The sequence below is a fragment of the Chelonia mydas genome, chromosome 8 (genome assembly GCF_015237465.2).
Source record: "Chelonia mydas isolate rCheMyd1 chromosome 8, rCheMyd1.pri.v2, whole genome shotgun sequence".
In the NCBI taxonomy this organism is placed as follows: Eukaryota; Metazoa; Chordata; order Testudines; family Cheloniidae; genus Chelonia; species Chelonia mydas.
Genome location: NC_057854.1, coordinates 15,925,703 through 15,947,049, shown reverse-complemented (window position 1 = coordinate 15,947,049; position 21,347 = coordinate 15,925,703). Strand labels below are relative to the sequence as shown.

General features: G+C 41.7%; 1 protein-coding gene across 2 annotated transcripts; it reads left to right on the top strand.

Annotated features, from left to right (window-relative positions):
- Positions 1 to 4: 4 nt before the first annotated feature.
- SPRY4 (sprouty RTK signaling antagonist 4) lies at positions 5 to 16,150 on the top strand. 2 transcript variants are annotated; one of them, XM_007072686.4, is made up of 2 exons: positions 5 to 232; positions 13,091 to 16,150. In XM_007072686.4, exon 2 carries the CDS (start codon positions 13,140 to 13,142, stop codon positions 14,028 to 14,030), a length of 891 nt encoding a protein of 296 aa, XP_007072748.2. In that variant the 5' UTR covers positions 5 to 232; positions 13,091 to 13,139; the 3' UTR covers positions 14,031 to 16,150. The 2 variants fall into 2 exon arrangements, with proteins under 2 accessions (XP_007072748.2, XP_043408784.1); XM_043552849.1 differs by lacking the exon at positions 5 to 232 and adding an exon at positions 3,603 to 4,474.
- Positions 16,151 to 21,347: the final 5,197 nt, after the last annotated feature.

Sequence of the window (21,347 nt, the reverse complement as noted above, 5' to 3'; positions counted from 1 at the left end):
AGGGAGTCCCTTTCCTCCCATTCATAAAATAGCCATTTTCCCAGGCAGCAGTTGTTGCAACATCGAGGCGAAGCAGGGGGAAGCTACTGCTGCTGACAGCACAGCACTTGCAGGTCCTTCTCTGAGATCCATGGTGTTCCGTGCCAGGGATTTGCAGGTCCAGCCCCTTGATCTGTCTCGGATTTAGGATTAACTTGCCTGTTGAGAGATGGTCTTGTCTGAACTCTTTAAAGTAAGTGGGAGATTCATATTTGTGGAGATATATATAGATATAGATATATATAAAATAGAAAAATAAATCCCATTCCTCCTCCCCCCCCCCCGAAAATGTTTGCTGTCCTTCTCGGTGCATTTATCTGTTCCCTTTGCATGACACTAGACACAAACAAATGTGTATGTTATGATTTTTCTAAAAGTAAAACATATTATACATATTTATATATACACCTATGCTTTATATATAGCTGTCTGGTGTCTCCTGACCTAAAGGGAAATTTTCATTCTTGCAAGAAAAGAAATATCCTGGTTCCTGGACAATTCGCATGTGTACCCATGATTCGTATTGAAACTCCTTTTCCTGCTCTCCCATTAACATCTGCATTTGGTGTATGGACACGGCAGGCGTCTTTTACCAGATTTGGGTTGGGATTATTATTAATTATTATTATTATTTTATTTAGAGTCGCATTAGGCTTTTCTTCTGTTGATGGAGATTCCTTTCCTTCGTCCCCACCCCTTCCCCTAACGGGCATCCATGCAGGATCCCCTAGATTTACAAATAAAACCTGTACCTGGTCTTTCCGTGGAGTATGAAACCTGATTTTATGTCTTTCTTCTCTCCAAGCCCTCTATCTCGTTAGTACCAAGTGGCTCCGGAGCTGTCTCCATAATAGGACACTTTAGCGCTCAGCCACTGGAGTGTCAGATCTTTACTGGATGACCTTTGCTCTTTTAGCATTTTATTTCATGCAACTGTCCTGCAATTCCGTTTTCCTTTATTTCTTACTCCATCTTTGCTCTATTCCCCACAATCTTCTCTGTATCGCTATGCGGTTTTGTTGCTACAGTTATAACTTTGGATGGGGCTGCGTGGTTACATGTTTTAAATTGTAGATAGTTAACGAAGATTTATGCATATAGTCATTTATATTTGCACATATATTTTCTCCATATATAATTATGGAGAAAAATGTCTTGAATGCTCTTCTCCACCAATTGCGTAGCAGACAGAGACAAGGTAGGGTTTTATTTTCTGGTACCAGTCCTGACATCACAGTGGAAAGACAAGACTAGAAACGATATAGTCTGAAAATCCATTATCAGAAAGGAAATGGAAAAAACAGAGGGACATATGTAAGCCACAGAAGTCCAAGAGGAGAGTGGGATTGGAAATGCAGACCTTGGAAATGAGAGTGCAAACAGGAATCAGCATTAATCACAAGGGGAATGGACTTCATTTTTTCTTTCTCCTCAAGTGATCAGAAGTAATTTATTACAGGGGATGACTTTTCTGCAGTATAATCTTTCCAAAAGGGTCTGATTTCTCAATTTAAAAATATCATATTGCCACACTTTTCTTTTCAATTTTAAGAAGCGTAGAGGGGGAAACACGATGGAATTATCCAGAGTAGAAAATAGTCTTTTATTCTTTAAAACTTCTTGAACTTCCCTTGTTCCAAATCATCCTATGGGCATGGTATGCTAACAGTCAGTTTACAGAAATCTCAGTTCAGTTTAAAAAACAAACACACTGAAACCCTGCATGTTCAATATTAAGTCAGCCATCTCTGATTTTGGGGGTTAAAAAATAAAGCTGTAATTTGTGCACTGAATCACAATTATCTTCATAACTCGCTCCCCCTCTCAATATATAGAAATGAATGACAGAGGAAGGAGTGGTTGCTCTCAGTTATTGGAACCCTACTGGGAATGTCTCCTTGATAAATGTGCCATATTCCACAGGCTATTTTGTTCTGTTGATAGAAGGGACTCTATTGCTATTGCACAATTAAGGAAACATTTTGAAATCCCTGCAGTCCTTTTGAAATCACCTGTGAGATATGGAAAGATTTGTTCATCTCCTAAAAGAGCAAAATAAAACTTGTTTTATCCTTCCCAAACCATGGTGGGAAAATGGTCATCCGTTTTCAATAAAATGGCCCTAACAACCCTTTTCTAGCACTGCAGCAATGTATAGTTCATAATATCTACAGTTTTCCCCACCTTAACATAAAAAAGGCAGAAAACTAATCAAACATGTTGACTATACAACTTTGCAAGTTCATCTCTGGTGTCTAAAATTGTCTTTCTTTTTAGGTAAATAACTGGCCAAATACTGTGGCGGGAGGTTATTTTTTGTTTTTTGTTTTTCTTAAATTTAAGATCTAATGCAGTATAATTCCCTTCATTTACTAGAAAGCCCTCTGGTAGCATTCATCATTTAGTATCGTTAACTTTTAAAACTCTAATTGTGTTCTTTTAAATTCTGTGACTTTTGTACATCAAAATTTGTTTTATTTAAACAATAAAAATAAGAGAATCTATTGCAGATAAACTGTAATCCTCAGAGATCTGAAAATTCTCAGTCCAAATCCTCACTCACGCTGCAAGAAAGAGACTTGGAAAGTTTACAAGTCTATTTTCTTCAGCTTCTCTATTTCAGAGCCATTGGCAGGGATTTAATGCCTCATCTTAAAAAGTCAGATTTCCCTCACTAAGCTTTTTGATTTTCCCCCCATCCCTCCCTCCCCTTATTCTTCTCAGTGGAAAAACTGTAACGATCTTCATACAGGTAAGGCCATTAGGCCGGAAAGGGAATTCAACTCTTATTCATTTGTATATGTACTATAGAAAAAATAAGGCACAATTTTTCTTTGCTAAAGAGCTTAGAGTTTAAATTAAATCAAATCAGACTTAATGAAGTTTGAAGCTACAGACATTCCACTCAGACCCACATATCTTATCTTTCTCTCTCTCTCTCACACATACTTTCTACAACACTTTTTGGTAGGGAATGTCTCCTTTGACTTAGTGTCTAGATTTCTATGACACTAAGCTTTATCCTTGTAAAGGATGTTCTACAGCAAGAAGCCAATTTTTCTCTTCCACCTATAACCCCCTCCATCTCCTTTCCTTCCAACTAAATCTTCAGAAGACTTCATAGGATCTTTAGATTCCTGCTGGTAAAGCACATCAACTACTGTTGGTGTCTCCGGTTAAGAGGTTCTAACTAAAGGCAAGGTGAGAATTTCTTCAGATATCATTCAGCTGTTTATCTCTGTGATTCAGAATGAGTTAGGTTTTTTATGGTCCAGTCTTGCCTATTACATAGTCTTACTTTGGCGTCCTTGCAATTACACAGCAAGCCTGATTCACCATTCTGAATCTTTCCTGTGCTGTCAAATATGACTGAAAGTATCAACAAAGCTTTGCCATTCCTGTCTACCTTGGGCTGCTCTTTGCATGTCCTCCACGTTGTTAAGTCCATAAGTTTTCCTTCTCCGAGCACTGTGCTATTTCAGTTAGCCCCTTTGATGTGTTCCTCCAGCTGCCCAATGGCATGCCTGTCATGGCAGATGTCCTGGCTTCATTCTTGACACATGTCCCCAGCTATTGCTACCTTCTTTTCTGGATAATTTTGGATATAAGGAAGTTACTTAGACTTGTCTTGAGTTCAGCGTTGCCCTGCCTAAATCAGAATTCACTTTGCATGGGTGGAAATTCTGCAAGTATTTCTTACTGGGGTTCTTTCTAGCATGATTTAGTGGTTAGATAATAGGATTGTGAGTCAAAAGATCTGGATTCTATTCCAAGCTCTTTCAATGACCCACTGTATGATTTTAGCAAAATCACTTAAAGTGAAATCCTGGCCCCACTGAAGTCAATGGCAAAACTCCCATTAACTTCAATAGGTTCAGGATTTTGCCCTTCACCTCTGTGTGCCAGTTTCCACAAACCTTCCTTACAGGGGTTTATGATGCTTTATTAATACTTGTGAAACACTATGAAATCTTTGGATGGATGATACTATAGCAAATCAAAAATTAGTATTTGTTATGTTAGAAATATTTGTATAGGTTATGCTCCGAGGTTAAGGGAGGAACCTTGGGTTGCATTGTTTCCCACCCCATCCTGTTAACTTCATGCCGTGAAACCTCAGGGCCAAGTATCTGAACCAGAGCAAAGTTCAACAGGGTCTGATTTTTTTTTTTTTTTTTTTGCTAGTTCAAAAGGAACCCTCTAATGCAGTTCAAAGAAAAGGAGTACTTGTGGCAGTGTTGTGGAATTTAGTTCCAGGTATTTGATAGAAACAGCACACAGTACTTCAGCTGGCAGTGAGGGGTGGAGTAAACCATGAGAGCACCACATTCTAGTGCTACAGAACAGCCCTGGTTTTATGAGAAATAATCAGTTTGCCTGAGAGACACCACAGAGCTCTCCATGTGACCAGGTACAGAGCTCTCCATGTGACCAGGTGAGTACCAAGACACGCTGAAAGGCATGAGGCTGAAGGCCAACCGCTGTCCCTGAAAAATTGCCTTTATGAAGCATAATCTTAATTAAAAGGGGTAATGTGACCCACGGATCAATACTTGATGTTAACAAGCGTAGAGCTTTAACTCTAGCTCTATATTGCATTACTCCTCTGATCCAGCTAGTGATATATTTATTACTGAATAAGCTCCGAGCAATGTTTTGGAGGCTTTTCTTTTGGCATTTATTTAAGCATAAGCTCTGATTGCGTTTTAATTGCACCTTGCAAAAGCTGCTTGGGCCAAACAAGGATATCTTGGACCTAGTCCTAGGTGGGTGAGGGGTGAGTACAGAGCATCTGCAAATTCTATTGACTTTAATGGGAATTGCATCTTTCAGAATCAAGACACGTATGTCTCTCAAATACATCGGATGCCACTTTAAGGCCTGATCTTGCAGCCCTTCCTCAGGTGATATCAGTGGAACTGCTCTCCCCCCGTAAGTGGTGCAGAATCAGGCCCTTTGTTAATCCCTCATTTTCAGTATCCTGCTATTACTACATAGTTATAGGGCATTGAATAGATTGGAAAAATATAAATATTAAACGGTTAGGGATTTAACTAATTGTATGAAGATGCATACCTCTATACTAAGTTAAATAAGTTATTCAAAGTCTGTTCTGTTTTTCAGTAACTAGAAGTTGTCCAGCCCTTATGAAAATCCAAAATAATTTAATAGATAAACCAGTGGGATTCTAAAGAAATTATTTTAAAACCTACAAAATTTAATAGAGAATGAGCTTTTCTGTAGGTTTATATAAACCATTCCACAGAGTTCTATAGTAAGTGTATAATTTTCTATTAAATTCTGTAGGATCGTCCAAAAACTTTTAAAAAAATACTTTTCCATTAAATTCTGTAAGATTTTTTTTCCCCATAAAGTGAATCCTACAAAACTTCCAAGTTTGAAATGGTACCACAACAACCATTTGTATGTTTTAAAAAATTATTTGCTAACCCTAAAGTTTTAGAAAATTATTATGCAGCAAAATAGTAGTTTAGGTATTGAAAAGAGGAAGTGGCAAAAAGGGATAACAGCAACTGCAGTCGATTGAGCGGAATTACCCACAGAGTTAATTCCTATAAAGGTTGTATATTCTTTTTATATCAAATGTTGCAGACCTGTGATATGGTCACTCCTAGTTCTTGAATGGGGGAAAAAAAGACATCTTCTCTAAATGGATGTTTATTCTTGACTTCTCAGTTTCAAAAGAGTTTCAGTTGACTTACTGGAATTAACTTTAAAATTAAACATAAAACCAATTTTGAGAACATCTGTGAGATTTCCCTTCTATTGTCTGGTTTCAGAAAACTGCCTGTATAGCCAAACCTGGTGAATTTGTGCCTGGTTTACCAATAGCAAGTCTGAATTTACTAATGATTTAAGTGTTACCCACAACTTGCACATACAATAGTTATAGGTTTCAGAGTAACAGCCGTGTTAGTCTGTATTCGCAAAAAGAAAAGGAGTACTTGTGGCACCTTAGAGACTAACCAATTTATTTGAGCTCACGAAAGCTCATGCTCAAATAAATTGGTTAGTCTCTAAGGTGCCACAAGTACTCCTTTTCTTTATACAATAGTTATGTTATTCTTTAATCGAAATGAAAACAAAATTTGCATACAAAATCATATCAGTGCTTTAAGAGATGTGGACTACAACAGGATTACTGATGTGCTTAAAGGTATGCATATGCTTAAATACCTTGCATAAATCAGGGCTGAAAGGCAGGACAATTAACTTTAAAAAGAAAGTCAGTAGGACCTTTAAGGTACCATGCTGTCTGGGAGCTGACTATACAGTAGGTAGACTATATAGTGAATTAAGTTTTACTTGGTACTGTAAAGTTTTGATTAAATTATTTGACTGCTAGTTGATAAGTGGCTCGTCACCAAGCATCTTGATGTTTAATGAGCCTTACCTCACAGTTCTTAAATTGAAGTTTGTAACTTTTGGTGGATTTTATTTTCTGGTTTACTTATTTATTTAAAGAGTTGAAAGAAAACTGGTTTCTAAAATCTATGCCCTTTCTGTTTTTGTACTAATTCTTTTACGCAAACCAATAAACTTGATTATTCATTCTTGCCTGAATATTGGTTTGAATGTTATCTGCGAGGGACCCATGAAAGCTGCAAGTCGTTTCATCCTTCTAAACAACTAAAAGCAGAGGGAGATTCCTCCCTCTCCTTTTTATGATCTCATTAGTCCCTTCCTTGCGGATGAAATGCAGGGCACCTATTAAACTGCAGTGGCTCTTCAAACAACACATCATGTTAGAATGCATTTGTATGAACAGAATGAAGGAATTTAAGTGAATTCGGTATTTGGGATATTTCTGAGTGATGCCCACACAACAACCCTGGAAACTGAAATCTCTGTTCAAAATCCAGTGGTAGCACAAACATCTGTCAGTTCCTTTCCACTGTGCTTCAACTGGTCAACCCTAACCAACAGAAGAGTTCCCTTTCTCCTCAAAAGATCATTTTCCAGCTGATTCGAGCAACTCTTATTTCCCACCTTTCTTTAACCAGGATGGCTTTGGGAGCCAGAACCAGACACCTCAGTTCAGAAAAGCACATGCTGAGCTGTCCAACTCAGCCCCTTCCTCTGTCCAGAGCTGCTTTAAATACAGTGACCAGTTTCATGCCGAGTAAAATCCTGTATCTGAGCTTGGGCTCACAACCCAATGCTGATTTGCTGTGCTAAGGCATTGCTGCTACCTTACAGGTACAGTAACTCCTCACTTAACAGGTAGTTAGTAGTTCTGTTCCTGAAAAATACGACTTTAAGTGAAACAATGTTAAGCAAATCCAATTTCCCCACAAGAATTAATTTAAATGGGGGGGCGTGGGGGTTAACTTCCAGGGAAATTTTTTTCACCAGACAAAAAACACACACACACACACACTATAAGTTTTAAACAAACAATTTAATACTGTACACAGCAATGATGATTGTGAAGCTTGGTTGAGCTGGTGAAGTTAGAGGGTGAAAGAGGGTGGGATATTTCCCGGGGAATGCCTTACTGCTAAATGATGAACTAGCACTCGGCTGAGCCCTCAAGGGTTAACACGCTGTTGTTAATGTAGCCTCACACTCTGCAAGGCAGCTCGAAGGGAGGGAGGGGAGACAGCATGGCAGACAGAGACACACACCCTGTGTGTGGGAGGGAGAGAGAGAGATGTGCATTGCCCCTTTAAGTACGCTGACCCCACTCTAAGTACACTGCCTTTAAAAAGATCAGGAAGTTGAGGCAGCAGCTGTGGCCAGCAAGCTCCCTCCATCCTGAGCCCTGTCCTGTCCCCACCCTGCCCTATATGAAGAAGGGGTAAGCGGAGGGTAGGAGTAGGGGGGAGGGAGACACCCTGACATTAGCCATTCTCTTCCCTCCTCCCCTGCACAGCAAGCAGGAGGCTCCCGGGAGCAGCTCCAAGGCAGAGGGCAAGAGCAACACACGGCAGTCGGGGGAGGGACAGCTGAACTGCCAGCAATTGGTAGCCTGCTGGGTGGCTGCTGCACAGAGAACTTAGGAGAGCGGGGAGCTGATCGGAGGGCTGCCGGTCCACCCTGGTTCCAAGCCCCCACCAGCTCGCTGCAATGGGCTACTCTTCCTGCAAGCAGTGGACAGAGCTGGCGGCTGCCAAACAACCTTATAAGGGAGCACTGCACAACTTTAAACGAGCATGTTCTCTAATTGATCAGCAACATAACAACGTTAACTGGAACGACTTTAAGTAAGGAGTTACTGTAGTTTGGATGAAATATTCATGTAAAATCCTTCTACCCCTCTCCTGTGGCTGTCAGAATCCACTCACTAAATATGTAATAGAACTTGAGTGTCCAGTACATCTACCCTTCTTCTAAACATTCAGCCTGCAAGAAGCTTGTCATCAGCGGTGACCATTCTGAGGTCTGTTTCTATCCATGGACCCAAATACTAAACATAAAAGGGGTGAAGCTCGTGGGAGAATGTCAGTTCCCAGCACTCAGCCCAGTTGCTCAGGGTGTATCCTGGAGAAAGGCTGAGTGAGCAATCACAAAAAGACAAGTTGTTGCATCATACAATGTACTTATGCTTCAGGCTATTTCTGTAAGAGTAATAAAGTCTTAGCCAAACCAGGGTCTTGTATTGCTACTAAACCTTGGTGCAGAATAGGGAAAGGAAATTTAATCCAAACAGCAAAAATGGTAGTATGTGGATGTATATCATTTTAAAGGATTCTCTAAAGAGAATGTGTCTAAAGCACTGTATTAGGAGTTGGGAAATCTGGGCTTTTCACTTAACTTCTCCATGTCTCAGTTTCCCCATCTCTAAAATGGGAGTAATGATACTTCCCTACCTTTGGCCAAGTGATTGAGATAATTTAGTGAAAAGTGCTAAATTTGATTTTCAACCTTAACTGTCTTAAAGTCCATTTGGGTGGGGGTTTTGTTTAAGTCCAGGAAATAAAGCTGGTGTTCTGACCAGCATTAATTATCCCAATTAAAACCACCTGCTAATGTCTGTCTGCATATGAACTATCCCAGAGAGTATAACAGTTGCCGGACATGGCGACAGTCTCTGTATGATCTGTGTCTAACTCAGTGGAATAGGTTGAATATGCAAGGTATTCCTACTAGTTCCATGCAGCTAACTCCGTATTTGCTTGGCCCTTCAGATAAATAAAAAGATGTAGTACAGTCTCAATTTCCCTTGCAAACATTGGTGTTTGCCTGCAGCTGCCTTTTACCACAGTGATGGCTGCTGTTCATTGATGCAGTATGCGCACACATGCATTGAATACCGTGGTGCAGGAGCTGGCCTGTAATTTGTAAAGTTAAACGAAATGCTGTTAGCCTAGGCAATTACATTAGACACTACCCTATAGGACAGAACACTTGTCCATCATATATATTGGTACACAATTCACCTTAAATGAGGATTTTTTCAACCTAGTTTAGACCTGTTCTGAATAAGCATAACTCCACTGATTTCATTAGACTACAGCTGGGGTTCAATTAGACCCCAACTGATATTTGGAAGCTACGGCTGCATATGCTCTATTTTAATTTTTTAAAAAAAATCTGTAATGAAAAAGCAGTTGGTACAGAGATAAAGGGCAAACGGCAGGACTGGTTTAATATGGTGCAGTATTCCACCATTTTGTACAGTTCCAGCTACATCCATACCAACATTAGTCACGTTGAGCGCGCACCTTTCCAGCTGAAATAGCTGCATCTCTATCCTCTAAGCTTTCAAAAACTAGGTTCTTGTGAAATACAACGGTGTTCCTTTAAATGCAGAATCTCGGGCTGACAAATTCAGTGGTTTACACTTTGTATAATACGGAACTCTGAGCTTAAGCAAGTACTTTCTATACTATGACACTGAACTCTAGGTAGATGAAATATACATTCCCCCACCCCCCTTATAAGCCCTGCTTATTGGAAATCATTGCCTAATTTTTTTTCAAAGACAATATTTCGTCAAAGCATCTCATGCAGTAAGGAAATAAGTGCTTCCAAAATCTTTCTGCTTGTAGTTCCAAAATATGATTGCTGAGAGCAGTGAATAGTTCTGATTTTTTAAGGAACAAATTCTCAATTGATTTCTAATCGTAGGGGGTTTGTTTTGTTTGGTTTGGTTGGGTTTTTTTGGTGAATGACTGACTGAGGAGAAAGAATAACTAGAGAACCATTAAATGGCAAAGGACGCTAGCTTAAAGACTAAGCCACCATAAGTAGCTTCATTATTCCCTCTAGATAAAGCATTTGTCCCATTTCTTGTCTTGTGTGGCAGACTCTCTCAAGCACAGCAACCCGTACTATGCTAATGCAGCAGAAAAGGCATATACTGTACTGACCACAGATTGATATTCCAGAGTCCAGTTTCACTGCATGAGCCCTATCCTGCAAGACGCTGAGCACCTTTTGTGAGATGCTGAGCTACTTCACCTCCTATTGATTTTACTACGAGTTGAGGGTGTTCAGCACCTCTCAGGATCAGATCCCAAGTGCTCAATCAAGCGAATAAGTTATTCTAATAATGGGCTCTAGTCATCATTTTAAAGCAGATATTCCCCCCCCCCCGAAAAAAAACCTAACAACAACAACACTTAGTTGATGCAGGGGGGTGGCACGGTTATTTTGGGGTTTTTGGTACAGTATTTTTCATCCAATTAATTAAACTAGTGGAAAATGATTTAACAGCCAAGCTATATAGGATAACGTGTATGTTACATATATACACACACAAAGTTCTAGGGCAGGAGTTTGGATGGCTCTTCCAGTTTAATGCACTCTTTCCAAACTTACAACTTTTATGGATAAATCAGTCCCCACTGCCGGACCTTTTGTTGTAAAATCCAAATCTTTTCACACATTTCTAAAACTTAAAAAATAAAGATCTTGAACAGCTCACTACTTCCTTTTGGATTCCAAAAGGCCCCTTCTCCCTTAGCTTACTCTGAAGTTTTACTTACTGCTGCTTTTAAACTGATCCCGAACATAATTCATAAATATAAAGGTCACTCAGCAAGGAAATGGCCCATCAACTAGAAAACAATGTGCATTTTCCAAATTTGAACCAAGTAGTTTCCGTTCTTTGATTTAAGTTTAGTTACTTCCTGTGGTTTCATGTCCTACACTGCAGTTGAATCTTTGGATTGGCTCCAGTATAAATTGCACTCTTTCAATGAAATTAGAAACTGTAGCAATAGCTGGTTGAGCTGATCTAGCTAGTAAACAGCATTTAGGCAAAATATTATTCTGCTTCGTGTTTGATGGAGATAACCGAATTAGTGGGGTGATGTGATCTCTGATCAGATTTTCAGTAGGCTCATTGAAGTGAGCTTTACCTGTAATTTGCACCTATCCCTTTGTTGTTGGTATCTTAGATGGCTGTGCTGCTAGGGAAAGGCTATATATCCTCCTTATGTATATTTCCCACAATGGGGATGAAAGTAGTAGAAAACCGTTCTTTTTAGGCCAATATCTGCCTGATGGAGGGCAGTTTGTTGAGACAGAAATTGGGGACCTTTGCAAAGGATACCCAGGTTGCAGAACATAAGTGTATGGGTCTCACCTTTTCCCACTCCCCTGCTCCAAACTCCTCCGCCATTCTAGTTTCTCAAGGGAGCAGGGGAGGAAGATAGATTATTATGTTCAGAACAGCTGCTGAGGGTGTTTGAGATGTCCTGGATATGTCCTGTTAAACTGGAGAGTTGGTGAGGAATTGTAAGATGCCCCAACCAGGGCCAAGATAAAGGTGGGGGAGGGGGGATAATTTGAACCCTCTAGGGCAGTGCTACTCACCTGCTCCGCGAGCCATCCACTGCCAGTCGGCGCGCACATTGGGGGGAAAAAATTGCCGGTCCCCCACATCAGACAGCTTGAGAAGCGCTGATCTAGGACATCGGCTTCTCTGGGAGGGCTTTCAAGCAAGAAGCAGCAGCTCATACTCCAAGCCATGCAGCACAGGAACATGAGCAATAAAGAGCACTCTGGCATTTCATCTTGCATTTACTGGGGTCCCCAGGGCCTGCACCATATCCCAGTGTCTACCAGTTTAGCAGGCTTGTCGGAACTGGCTGTAGCATTATCCTTCAAGTCTGCGTAAGGCCTGCAAAGTCAACTCTGCACGGTTGGACTTCCTTGGGTTTGAGGTGCAGTGGGATAGGGGAGAGACGTTCAGTGGCATTATCCCCTAGAAACCCACAGCGACTCTCCGTGAGAAGATTGTCTATCACTGTTAACTTGAATGAACGTCTGCTCTGCACAGGGGAGGGAAGAGGGATTAGACCAGGCATGGGCAGAGGAAGGTAGGGGTGTACCAAGCAGGATCTGGGATGGTGTGTGGATGCCTCAGCTCTCCCAGGATGTCATGAGTGAGGAGAGATGGGGTAGATCTGTGGATTAGGATGACAGCCCCCTCCCCCCCTCCCCACCATAACAACTCCCCTGATGGTCAAATGCTACCCCTCTGAGCGCGTGGGGAGACAAACTCTACGCTATCTCACGTAAGCCATCCACACAGGGGCTTAATTCGGGCCTGAGACTTTGTGCTACTTGGGGTGAATATACTAAACCAGTACTTCCCAAACCTGTTGAACCAACATTTTGCTAGGCTGAGCTCCCAGCTGTCCCAGCCGTGGCTCATGGTCATGTCTGCTGGAGACCAGGGAGGTGACAAGGTAGCATTCCGAGCAGCCAAAGAATATTTTAACACGGGCTGATAACTCTAAGGCAGCAAGCTCAACTTCCTTCCTTCCTCCTGCATTGCCTCCCCAGCCCTACCCCAGCAGCCACTGAGAGAGAAGGGGCTACTAAAGCCTAAGATATTGTTACATGTAGCAATGACTGGTAGCGCTAGGCTTGCCTAGGTTAGTGAGAGCAAAACCGTGCCAGTACAAATCCGGGCTTTACACGAGAGCAGATACTTTATCTCCGCTTGAGGTGCGCTTGGCTCATAATGACTTCAGTGCAATAGCTGCTAGAGCAATGAGCCCTCCTTGGACTGGGAATAGTGACAATGTGAGTTAATCTGGGAACCGTTCCCTTTTTCCCTTCTCTTTTTCAGGACACTTAAAGCCGTTTTTACCCCCCAGTGGTGAAGGACGCTCTGACCAATGGAACCCCGGATTCCCCACAACATAACTGTGGCCCCGAACTCTGTCATGGTACAGCCATTACTGGACAGTCGGATCCCCTATGGGAGGCTGCAGCATCCGCTCCCCATCCTGCCTATTGACCAGATGAAGACTACTCACGTGGAGAATGACTACACCGACAATCCCAGCCTGGCCACCCAGAAGCGCCCCAGAGGCCACCAGGAACCCGCGCTGACCAGCCAGCACCTGCAGCGATGTGAGCAGGACGTCACCCACCCCTGGATCTCCTTCAGCGGGCGGCCCAGCTCCATCAGTAGCAGCAGCAGCACGGCTTCCGACCAGCGGCTCCTGGACCACATGGCGCCGGCCCCCGTGGCGGAGCAGCCCTCCCCGAGAGCGGTTCGGATACAGCCCAAGGTGATGAATTGCAAACCCATGGATCTGAAGGGACCCATGTCTCAGGAGCTTGACAAGCACTTTTTACTGTGTGAAGCCTGTGGGAAATGCAAGTGCAAGGAGTGTGCCATGCCGCGGGCTTTGCCTTCTTGCTGGGTGTGCAACCAGGAGTGTCTCTGCTCCGCGCAGAACTTGGTCAATTACTCCACGTGCATGTGTCTGGTGAAGGGAGTCTTCTACCACTGCACTAACGAGGATGACGAGGGCTCCTGTGCAGACCACCCCTGCTCCTGCTCCCATTCGAACTGCTGTGCCCGCTGGTCTTTCATGGGTGCCCTCTCTCTGGTCCTGCCTTGCTTGCTGTGCTACCTGCCAGCCACCGGCTGCGTGAAACTATCCCAGAGATGCTATGACCAAGTGAGCCGGCCCGGATGTAGATGTAAAAACACAAACAGTGTCATCTGCAAGGTGGCGCTGGATGGCAAAGCGAGCAGGCCAGAAAAGCCTTTCTGACCATTGCAGGGGGCGGGGGGATATGAGAAGGTGGAAGAGACACCAAAGGGGAGGTTATAACCTGTGTTCTGAGGATAACATATGTTAGCCTTTTGCCATCAACAAAGAAAGCCGAAGTAACTATTTCCATAAACTGAAGCACTTTGGGTTATTCAGGGTTTTGGAATTGATTATCTAAAGTTAAACAGAGGGGGGCCAATGGAGGAGGATTCTTAATACTTTACAGAGCCCAGGCCAAAAACCAACACAGATCACAGAGTACCGCTGCTTAAAAAGTCTTTTCACCATCTGGTTCATAGTGCTGGCTGCTCACTGTGCCTACGTCCAGCAAGAATAATTAACTATTAGCTTGACAGGCACATCAGCAGAAGCAATATTCATTTTCATTCACAAAAGAATAGTGGATTCAGAGTAGGGTGGGTTTTCTTCCTTTTTCAACTCTGATATGTTACCAGCAGCCTGTTGAAAGTAAAGGGTTAAACTTTTTCTCTCCACTTGACTATTAAAAGGGCCAGTTGAGTACAAAGTAAATGTTTCCCCAAAGTTTTTTCCTTCACCCTTCCAGAACAGATTTTGAAGCAGAAATAACTTTTTTCAAATCACTTTCTACAACTGTCATTGCCATTTAGGTATATTTCTATTCCTACCCCACCCGTCACGTTCCCCTTTTGATGCCGATTTTGTTTTCTGACAGAGGTAGTGATATGGAATCTCTCTCCCCCCTCACCTTGCCCCAATAAGAGGACTATGGGCATAATGTGTTCCCCCCCCCCCCATGTCAATTTCTTTTGAAATTTTACATTGTCATTTTGCTAGTGAGCTTAAGTGTGTAGCCTCAGATGTCACATTTAGTAGATTTTAAAAATATATTATGACATCAATAGTAAAACTTTTTCCAGGGGGCTTTGAATGAATTCGACTTCTGTCGTGTGATTTCGTGCTCAGCAAATGCTGATGCAGAAGTCCCACTAAGCTGAGAAATTTGATTTTTGTTCCCCCCCTTCTCAAACGGTAGTGGCAAGGTCAAGAAAAACTGAGCACAATACACATGTACATATTTTTTAAATAGATATCAATCCAATACCTGTTCTTCTGGAACAAGCTCTTCAGATCTACTTTGCTGATAATATTAAGGACACTTTTTTGGGGGGCAGAATGACATTTGCTTGAAGTATTTTTTTCCCCCTTCATTTCTATTGCTGCTGCTCAACTTTTGCCTTTTCTGTAGAATAGTGTGTCTTTGTAAAGTGTAAATAGAGAAATTAACAAGTGTCTATTTTAGTGTTAATGAGTACTGGGGGACGTCAAGGGTGCGTATTTATGGAACCTTGCCCTTGGTTTTCAGTAGCTGACGATCATAGGCTTTGTCTATGCACGCGTACAAGGGCCAGCTCTGCACTCCCTTATGCTGCAGTAACCCCTTTCTTTTGATAACTGCAAGGTGCTAAACAAAAAAACTTTGTCCTAACATGCAACAAATCAAATAGCTAGGTACTTGTTGCATGCTGAAAGCTGATCTAATCCGTGTGTGTGTGTGTGTGTGTGTGTGTATTATTTTTTTTTTAATTAGAGGAAATGTACTCCGTAAATACACAGCAATGACAGAGAAATGTCATCTTTAATTAGATAAGCAATAGGCAAAGCTTATGTAGCATTTTCCAGAAATCACATTTGCTTGGTTGTGATACAATTGCTGTTTTGTTTTTTCAAAATGTACTGATTGGAGCTTTTTTAAAAATTATTTTATTTTTTACTTAAGAATTCATTTATGAGCGGGTGACTTTTTTTTTTGTTAAGTTTAATTGTAGATATTTATTAAGCGGGGAATTGTTTTTTAAAAAAACTTCCTTTTTATATTTATAGCATTAGCTGGCTTGTTTATGGTAAATCATAGAAAAAGGGATACTGCATCTATGTTACCAGATCTTGATTCCTGTAGCTTACCCTCACCAGGAAGATACTGTGTGTGCAGTGAAGGGGTTTGTATGTTCAATCTTTCACAGATCAGAGGGAACCTTGCAAAGAAAAAAGAAAAGAGCCCCAAACTGGCTGAACTGCTGGTTGAATGTATAAGGCATTGCTATTTAATGGAATGATATATAATTTTCTTAAAGTACAAATGGGCTAAAAAAACGCAGCAACAAGCACAGAGATCTATATCAGCTATCTTCCACCTTGAACATATGCAACATCCAAATGGCAGCCATCTATACATTTTCTGTTTACCCCAGGCCCTAGCTTAGTGCAGCAGGGTATCCTAAGTGCAAATTTGCAGTAGAAATTGTTGGCTGGCTGCATGTTACTGCAAGCAAACATAACATTTGAATGGTCTCCACTGTGCCAGTCCGCAGTTGTGTGCACATGTAAACACACACAGAGCAAGTCCATGTTCTTACATTCTTCTTCTAACGAAGAGGACCTCCAGCAACTTTTGCTTTCATTGTACATAGTTGTAAACACCTATTTCTTTGTTGGTTTCTTTTAATATATAACTTCTGCTATAATGTAAGCTGATCCCATGCTGGAAGACTGTAAAGCATTAGTGGATGTGTTAGTGCAGTGGTAAATGTAGCAGAATGAAGCTCCTTGTATTCTTCAAGTCCCTTTGGTGTAGCAATCAGTCGGCATGTTTCACCAGCTCTTTGCCCGAGGCATAGCAACAAAGTTGTTGAGCTTCTTGCATAGCATTCAAAAGATTCTGGGTTAGACGAGGCGAGAGGAGCCTTGACAATATGACACTATTCCTTTAGATGCCTTTGGCTGCTGTGCTGATGGAAGGTATTTTTCCAGCCAACAACTAAGTTTCCCCTTTTTTCCTCCGATTCCCCCACCTTCACTTTTAAGGGACATGCTCCCGCTTTGACCTCCTGCTACTCCTGAGACATAAAGCATACAGGGACAGTGTAATATGCCATCTAAATTTGGTCTAGGCTCGAGCCACGCCTAGTTTGCATAAAATAAGCTGCCTTCCTCTCATGCAGAGACAACCGATCGTGACATGCAACATGGTCTGTCATCCCTGCAAGCTACCCCTCTCTCATAGGCCATGTCTATGCTACAGGGACTCCAGCAGCATAGCTATTGCACCAGTGCTATGCCAGCATAACCCCCTAGTGTAGATGCAGCCTATAGTGATGGAAGGGATTTTTCCCATTGGTTTAGGAACATCAAGTGATGGTAGCTAGGTTGAGAGACACATTCTTCTATCCACCCTACCTGTGTCTACTTAGGGGGATTAGGTCAGCATAGTTACGGCACTCAGGCATGGCTGTTTTACACACCCTTGAGCACCATAGCTATATCAACCTAAGTATAGACCAGGAGAGTGAGTGCTGGCTAGGCCATATAAGTATGAACTCTATTTAATAATCTCTCGGGCTACTCTCTAGTCATGTTGGCACAGTGCAGGGGGAGCTGGCTCCTATCCTCATGAACACAAGTGGAAGTAAGACACCTGCTGAGAGGACTTACCCATTTTGTCCATCCTAGAAGAGTTTTTAATTTGCATCTTCTATGTACCCACTGCCTGGGAAGCAAAAGTATTCCCTCAGAGGCATGCTATGGTGTTGAACAGAACAGTGCTGTAAAAGGAGGAAGGGGACAGGATTTGGCACCACACTTAAGTTTTACTGTCTTTTGGAAGTGGTTTCTCATTGCTTTTAGTAAACTAAAATCTCTATTTCCTCAGTTTCTGTCTCTTTTGCAGTACTGGGAATTTTTTTTCTTTCATGGTATGAAAAGCTGTTCAAGAATTCCCTTCCCTACCAACCAATCACCTCCATACACACACACACACCCCCAAAAGTTACAACAGAAGGTTTCCTTTGTATAGAATATTTATTTTGAAGCTCTATTTTAATAGTATTTATTTTAGAAAGTCTACTATTGTAAGAGTTCTTCTGTTTGTGAAGAAAAACAAGTTAAAACTGAATGTACTGATTTAGAAATATATATATAAAATATATATTGTTAAATATACAAGTGACTGTTTGTGGTTTCTTTAAAAAAGGGTTTTCTTTAGCATTTATTCTAGAAATATGAGCACGGATGGGCTAAGCCCAGCAGTTTGATACCATGTAGGACTGGAATGTGCAAGTACTTCTATAACCTGAATTGCATCAATCATAACAGCTTACATCTCCCTCATGGGCACCAGTTCATGGACTCGGCAAGGTCTGTAGGAGGTAAGCAGCAGATTGAACATTTAGATCAGAATCTACTACAGTTAATTATCTTGCTTTCTGGCTGGGAGCCTGAAACTGTGACAGTGCAAAGCTCAAGTAGAATCCTGATCTGACAGTATCCAGAGGCTAAAATAAAGTGAAAGCTGCCAAGTCTTCCCCCCCCACAACCCCTCCCTGCAAAAAAAACAAACCCAGCCACATGAACGAACACACAACACACTCCTATATTTGATCATTCTGTCAACGCAAAGATCTCAGAAGAGAATTCTCAAAGCTTAAAACAGTTATGAGTGAGAGCGAGTGGACAATCCAAAACTTTTTCGATTTGACTTCCTCTGGTCTCCCATTTTGTTTATTTAGCTTAGCTGATGACTTGTTCAACCCTGGCTCACTTTTACACACAAATGAAGCTGAGGCAATGTTCTACAATGATAAGACAATCCTCTGTCAGACTACCGTTTAGAATTGAAATTGCTTTCTATGTCTAAGTTGAGCAGACAAGTGAGTAAGTTGTGATCAATTTATGCCTCCTCATCCTTCTAGAGCTTTTTAAAAAAGTTTTAGGGAACATCGTACATGCCCATTCCCTAATCTTCCTTAATTAAAGGAAGCATTTAGCTCACCTTTAAACAGTGAGGTGGCAAAATTTGCAGATGATACTAAACTACTCAAGATAATTAAATCCCAGGCAGACTACAAAGAGCTACAAAAGGATCTCTCAAAAGTGGTGACTGGGCAACAAAACGACAAATGAAATTCAATGTTGATAAATGCAAAGTAATGCACATTTAACACATAATCCCAACTAGACATCTAAAATGATGGGGTCTAAATTAGCTGTTACCACTCAAGAAAGTTCTTGGCGTCATTGTGGATAGTTCTCTGAAAACATCCACTCAATGTGAAGCGGCAGTCAAAAACGTGAACAATGTTGGGAATCATTAAGAAAGGGATAGATAATAAGAAAGAAAATATCATATTGTCTCTATATAAATCCATGGTACGCCCACATCTTGAATACTGTGTGCAGATGTGGTTGCCCCATCTCAAAAAAGATAAATTGGAATTGGAAAAGGTTGAGAAAAGGGCAACAAAAAATAATCAGGGGTATGGAACAGCTGCCATATGAGGAGAGATTAATAAGATTGGAACTTTTCAGTTTGGAAAAAAGATGACTAAGGGGGAATATGATAAGAGGTCTATAAAATCATGACTGGTATGGAAAAAGGTTTCAGAGTAACAGCCATGTTAGTCTGTATTCGCAAAAAGAAAAGGAGTACTTGTGGCACCTTAGAGACTAACCAATTTACTAGTACTCCTAGTACTCCTTTTCTTTTTGCGGTATGGAAAAAGTAAGTAAGGAAGTGTTTACTCCTTCACATAACACAAGAACAAGGAGTCACCCAATGAAATTAATAAGCAGCAGGTTTAAAACAAACAAAAGGAAGTATTTCTTCACACAATGCACAGTCAACCTGTGGAACTCCTTGCCAGAGGATGTTGTGAAGGCCAAGACTATAACAGGGTTAAAAAAAGAACTAGATAAATTCATGGAGGATAGGTCCATCAATGGCTATTAGCCAGGATGGGCAGGAATGGTTTCTCTAGCCTCCAATGCAAGAAGGAGGGAATGGGTGATAAGCACTTGATAATTACCTGTTCTGTTCATTCCCTCTGGGGCACCGGGCATTGGCCATTGTTGGAAGACAGGATACTGGGCTAGATGGACCTTTAGTCTGACCCAGTATGCCAGTTCTTATGTTCTTATTAGAATGATACTTTACATGACCATCCAACATCTTGACAGAGTAAAGGAGACACGACAAGGTCAGTCCATCAGTGGTGCTTAGCAACAGTATGGAAAAAGAGCCTGATGCACGAGTGGCAAATCTTTCCTGGGGCTACAGGTCCATTTGCCAGATGGAAGTGGAAGCATACTGTTTTCTGGCTCGCCTGCAGGCCTCAGCCTGGGTTCTCTGGTGGCTAACACCTAAGCACCAATTCAAGGGCAAATAGGAATCCTACTCCATGTTTCCTCTGTTGCCCATGCACATCATTAGATGCAAAACCATATCCCATCTTCAACACTACCCCACTGTGGCTTTGGCAGACCATGTACCCTAACTCCTGTTAATGGAAAGGATTACATGGGGTACATGGAATGGGATGTCATGAGAGGAATAAAATACCACAGGGATTCTCCAGTGATTAGACCCTGCTGTCCATCCCCAAGAGCTCTGCTCTCTGGGGACAGACAGCAAGAACAGTCCAGTTGCACAGCACTACCCCCATGAGACACAGGAAGCCTCAAAGGCTCTAGCAGCATTGATGCGTTTTAACCTCTGATGTTTATTTCAGTGAAGTTACAGATACGCTGAGCACATCAGAAGGGGCATTTGGGGGACACACGTGGTGCAGCCAGCTGAGGTTATGGCCCTTTGGTTTAGTTAATTCCCGCTCAGGTGTGCATTTAAAAATTTGATTTAGGATATTTACAGTGAGGAGACAGCAAATTCATAGGTGCTGGGGTGTGTCCTGCTCTGTCAGCAGGAAAAAGCTTTTGGACAGGAAGGATTCATTTTCTTCTCTAAAAAGGTTAGGAACAAATAAAAATCAAGCTTTTTTAACATGGCTACAGCTGGGTCTTTAGTATAATGAAGCTGAATGCAGGCTTTAATCACCTCAGCTGCAGAGAAACAAGGGCTCCTCTTAACATCCAGCCCTCCTCCCCCATTCCAGTACACTGTTTTCATTTCACAGAGTGTAGCTGTGCTTTTGCACCAAACAATTGCAATGTAAGTTGACTTTAAATGTACAGTCATGACTAACTGGATTAACATAAGCAGACAACTGTGTGACAGAAGGATGGAGGCTGGAGGAAAAGCCAGCAAGACTCCCCCCACCAGTTTTAAAGTTTATTCAGCCAAACTTTAATACAACAATATGTCCGTGGCCTGAGGCAGGTGTAATTTTCATAATTTATGGGTCTCTGAGACAGGAAGAAAGCTCCAGGTTTTATTGTGTTTTGCACGATAAATGGCATTCCAATTGTCTGCATGTTATTCTTTCAGGCTGCGCTGTCTGGCAGGAACACAAGTCCTTTCGGAACCCACCTGTGCCTGCCACCCTCAGG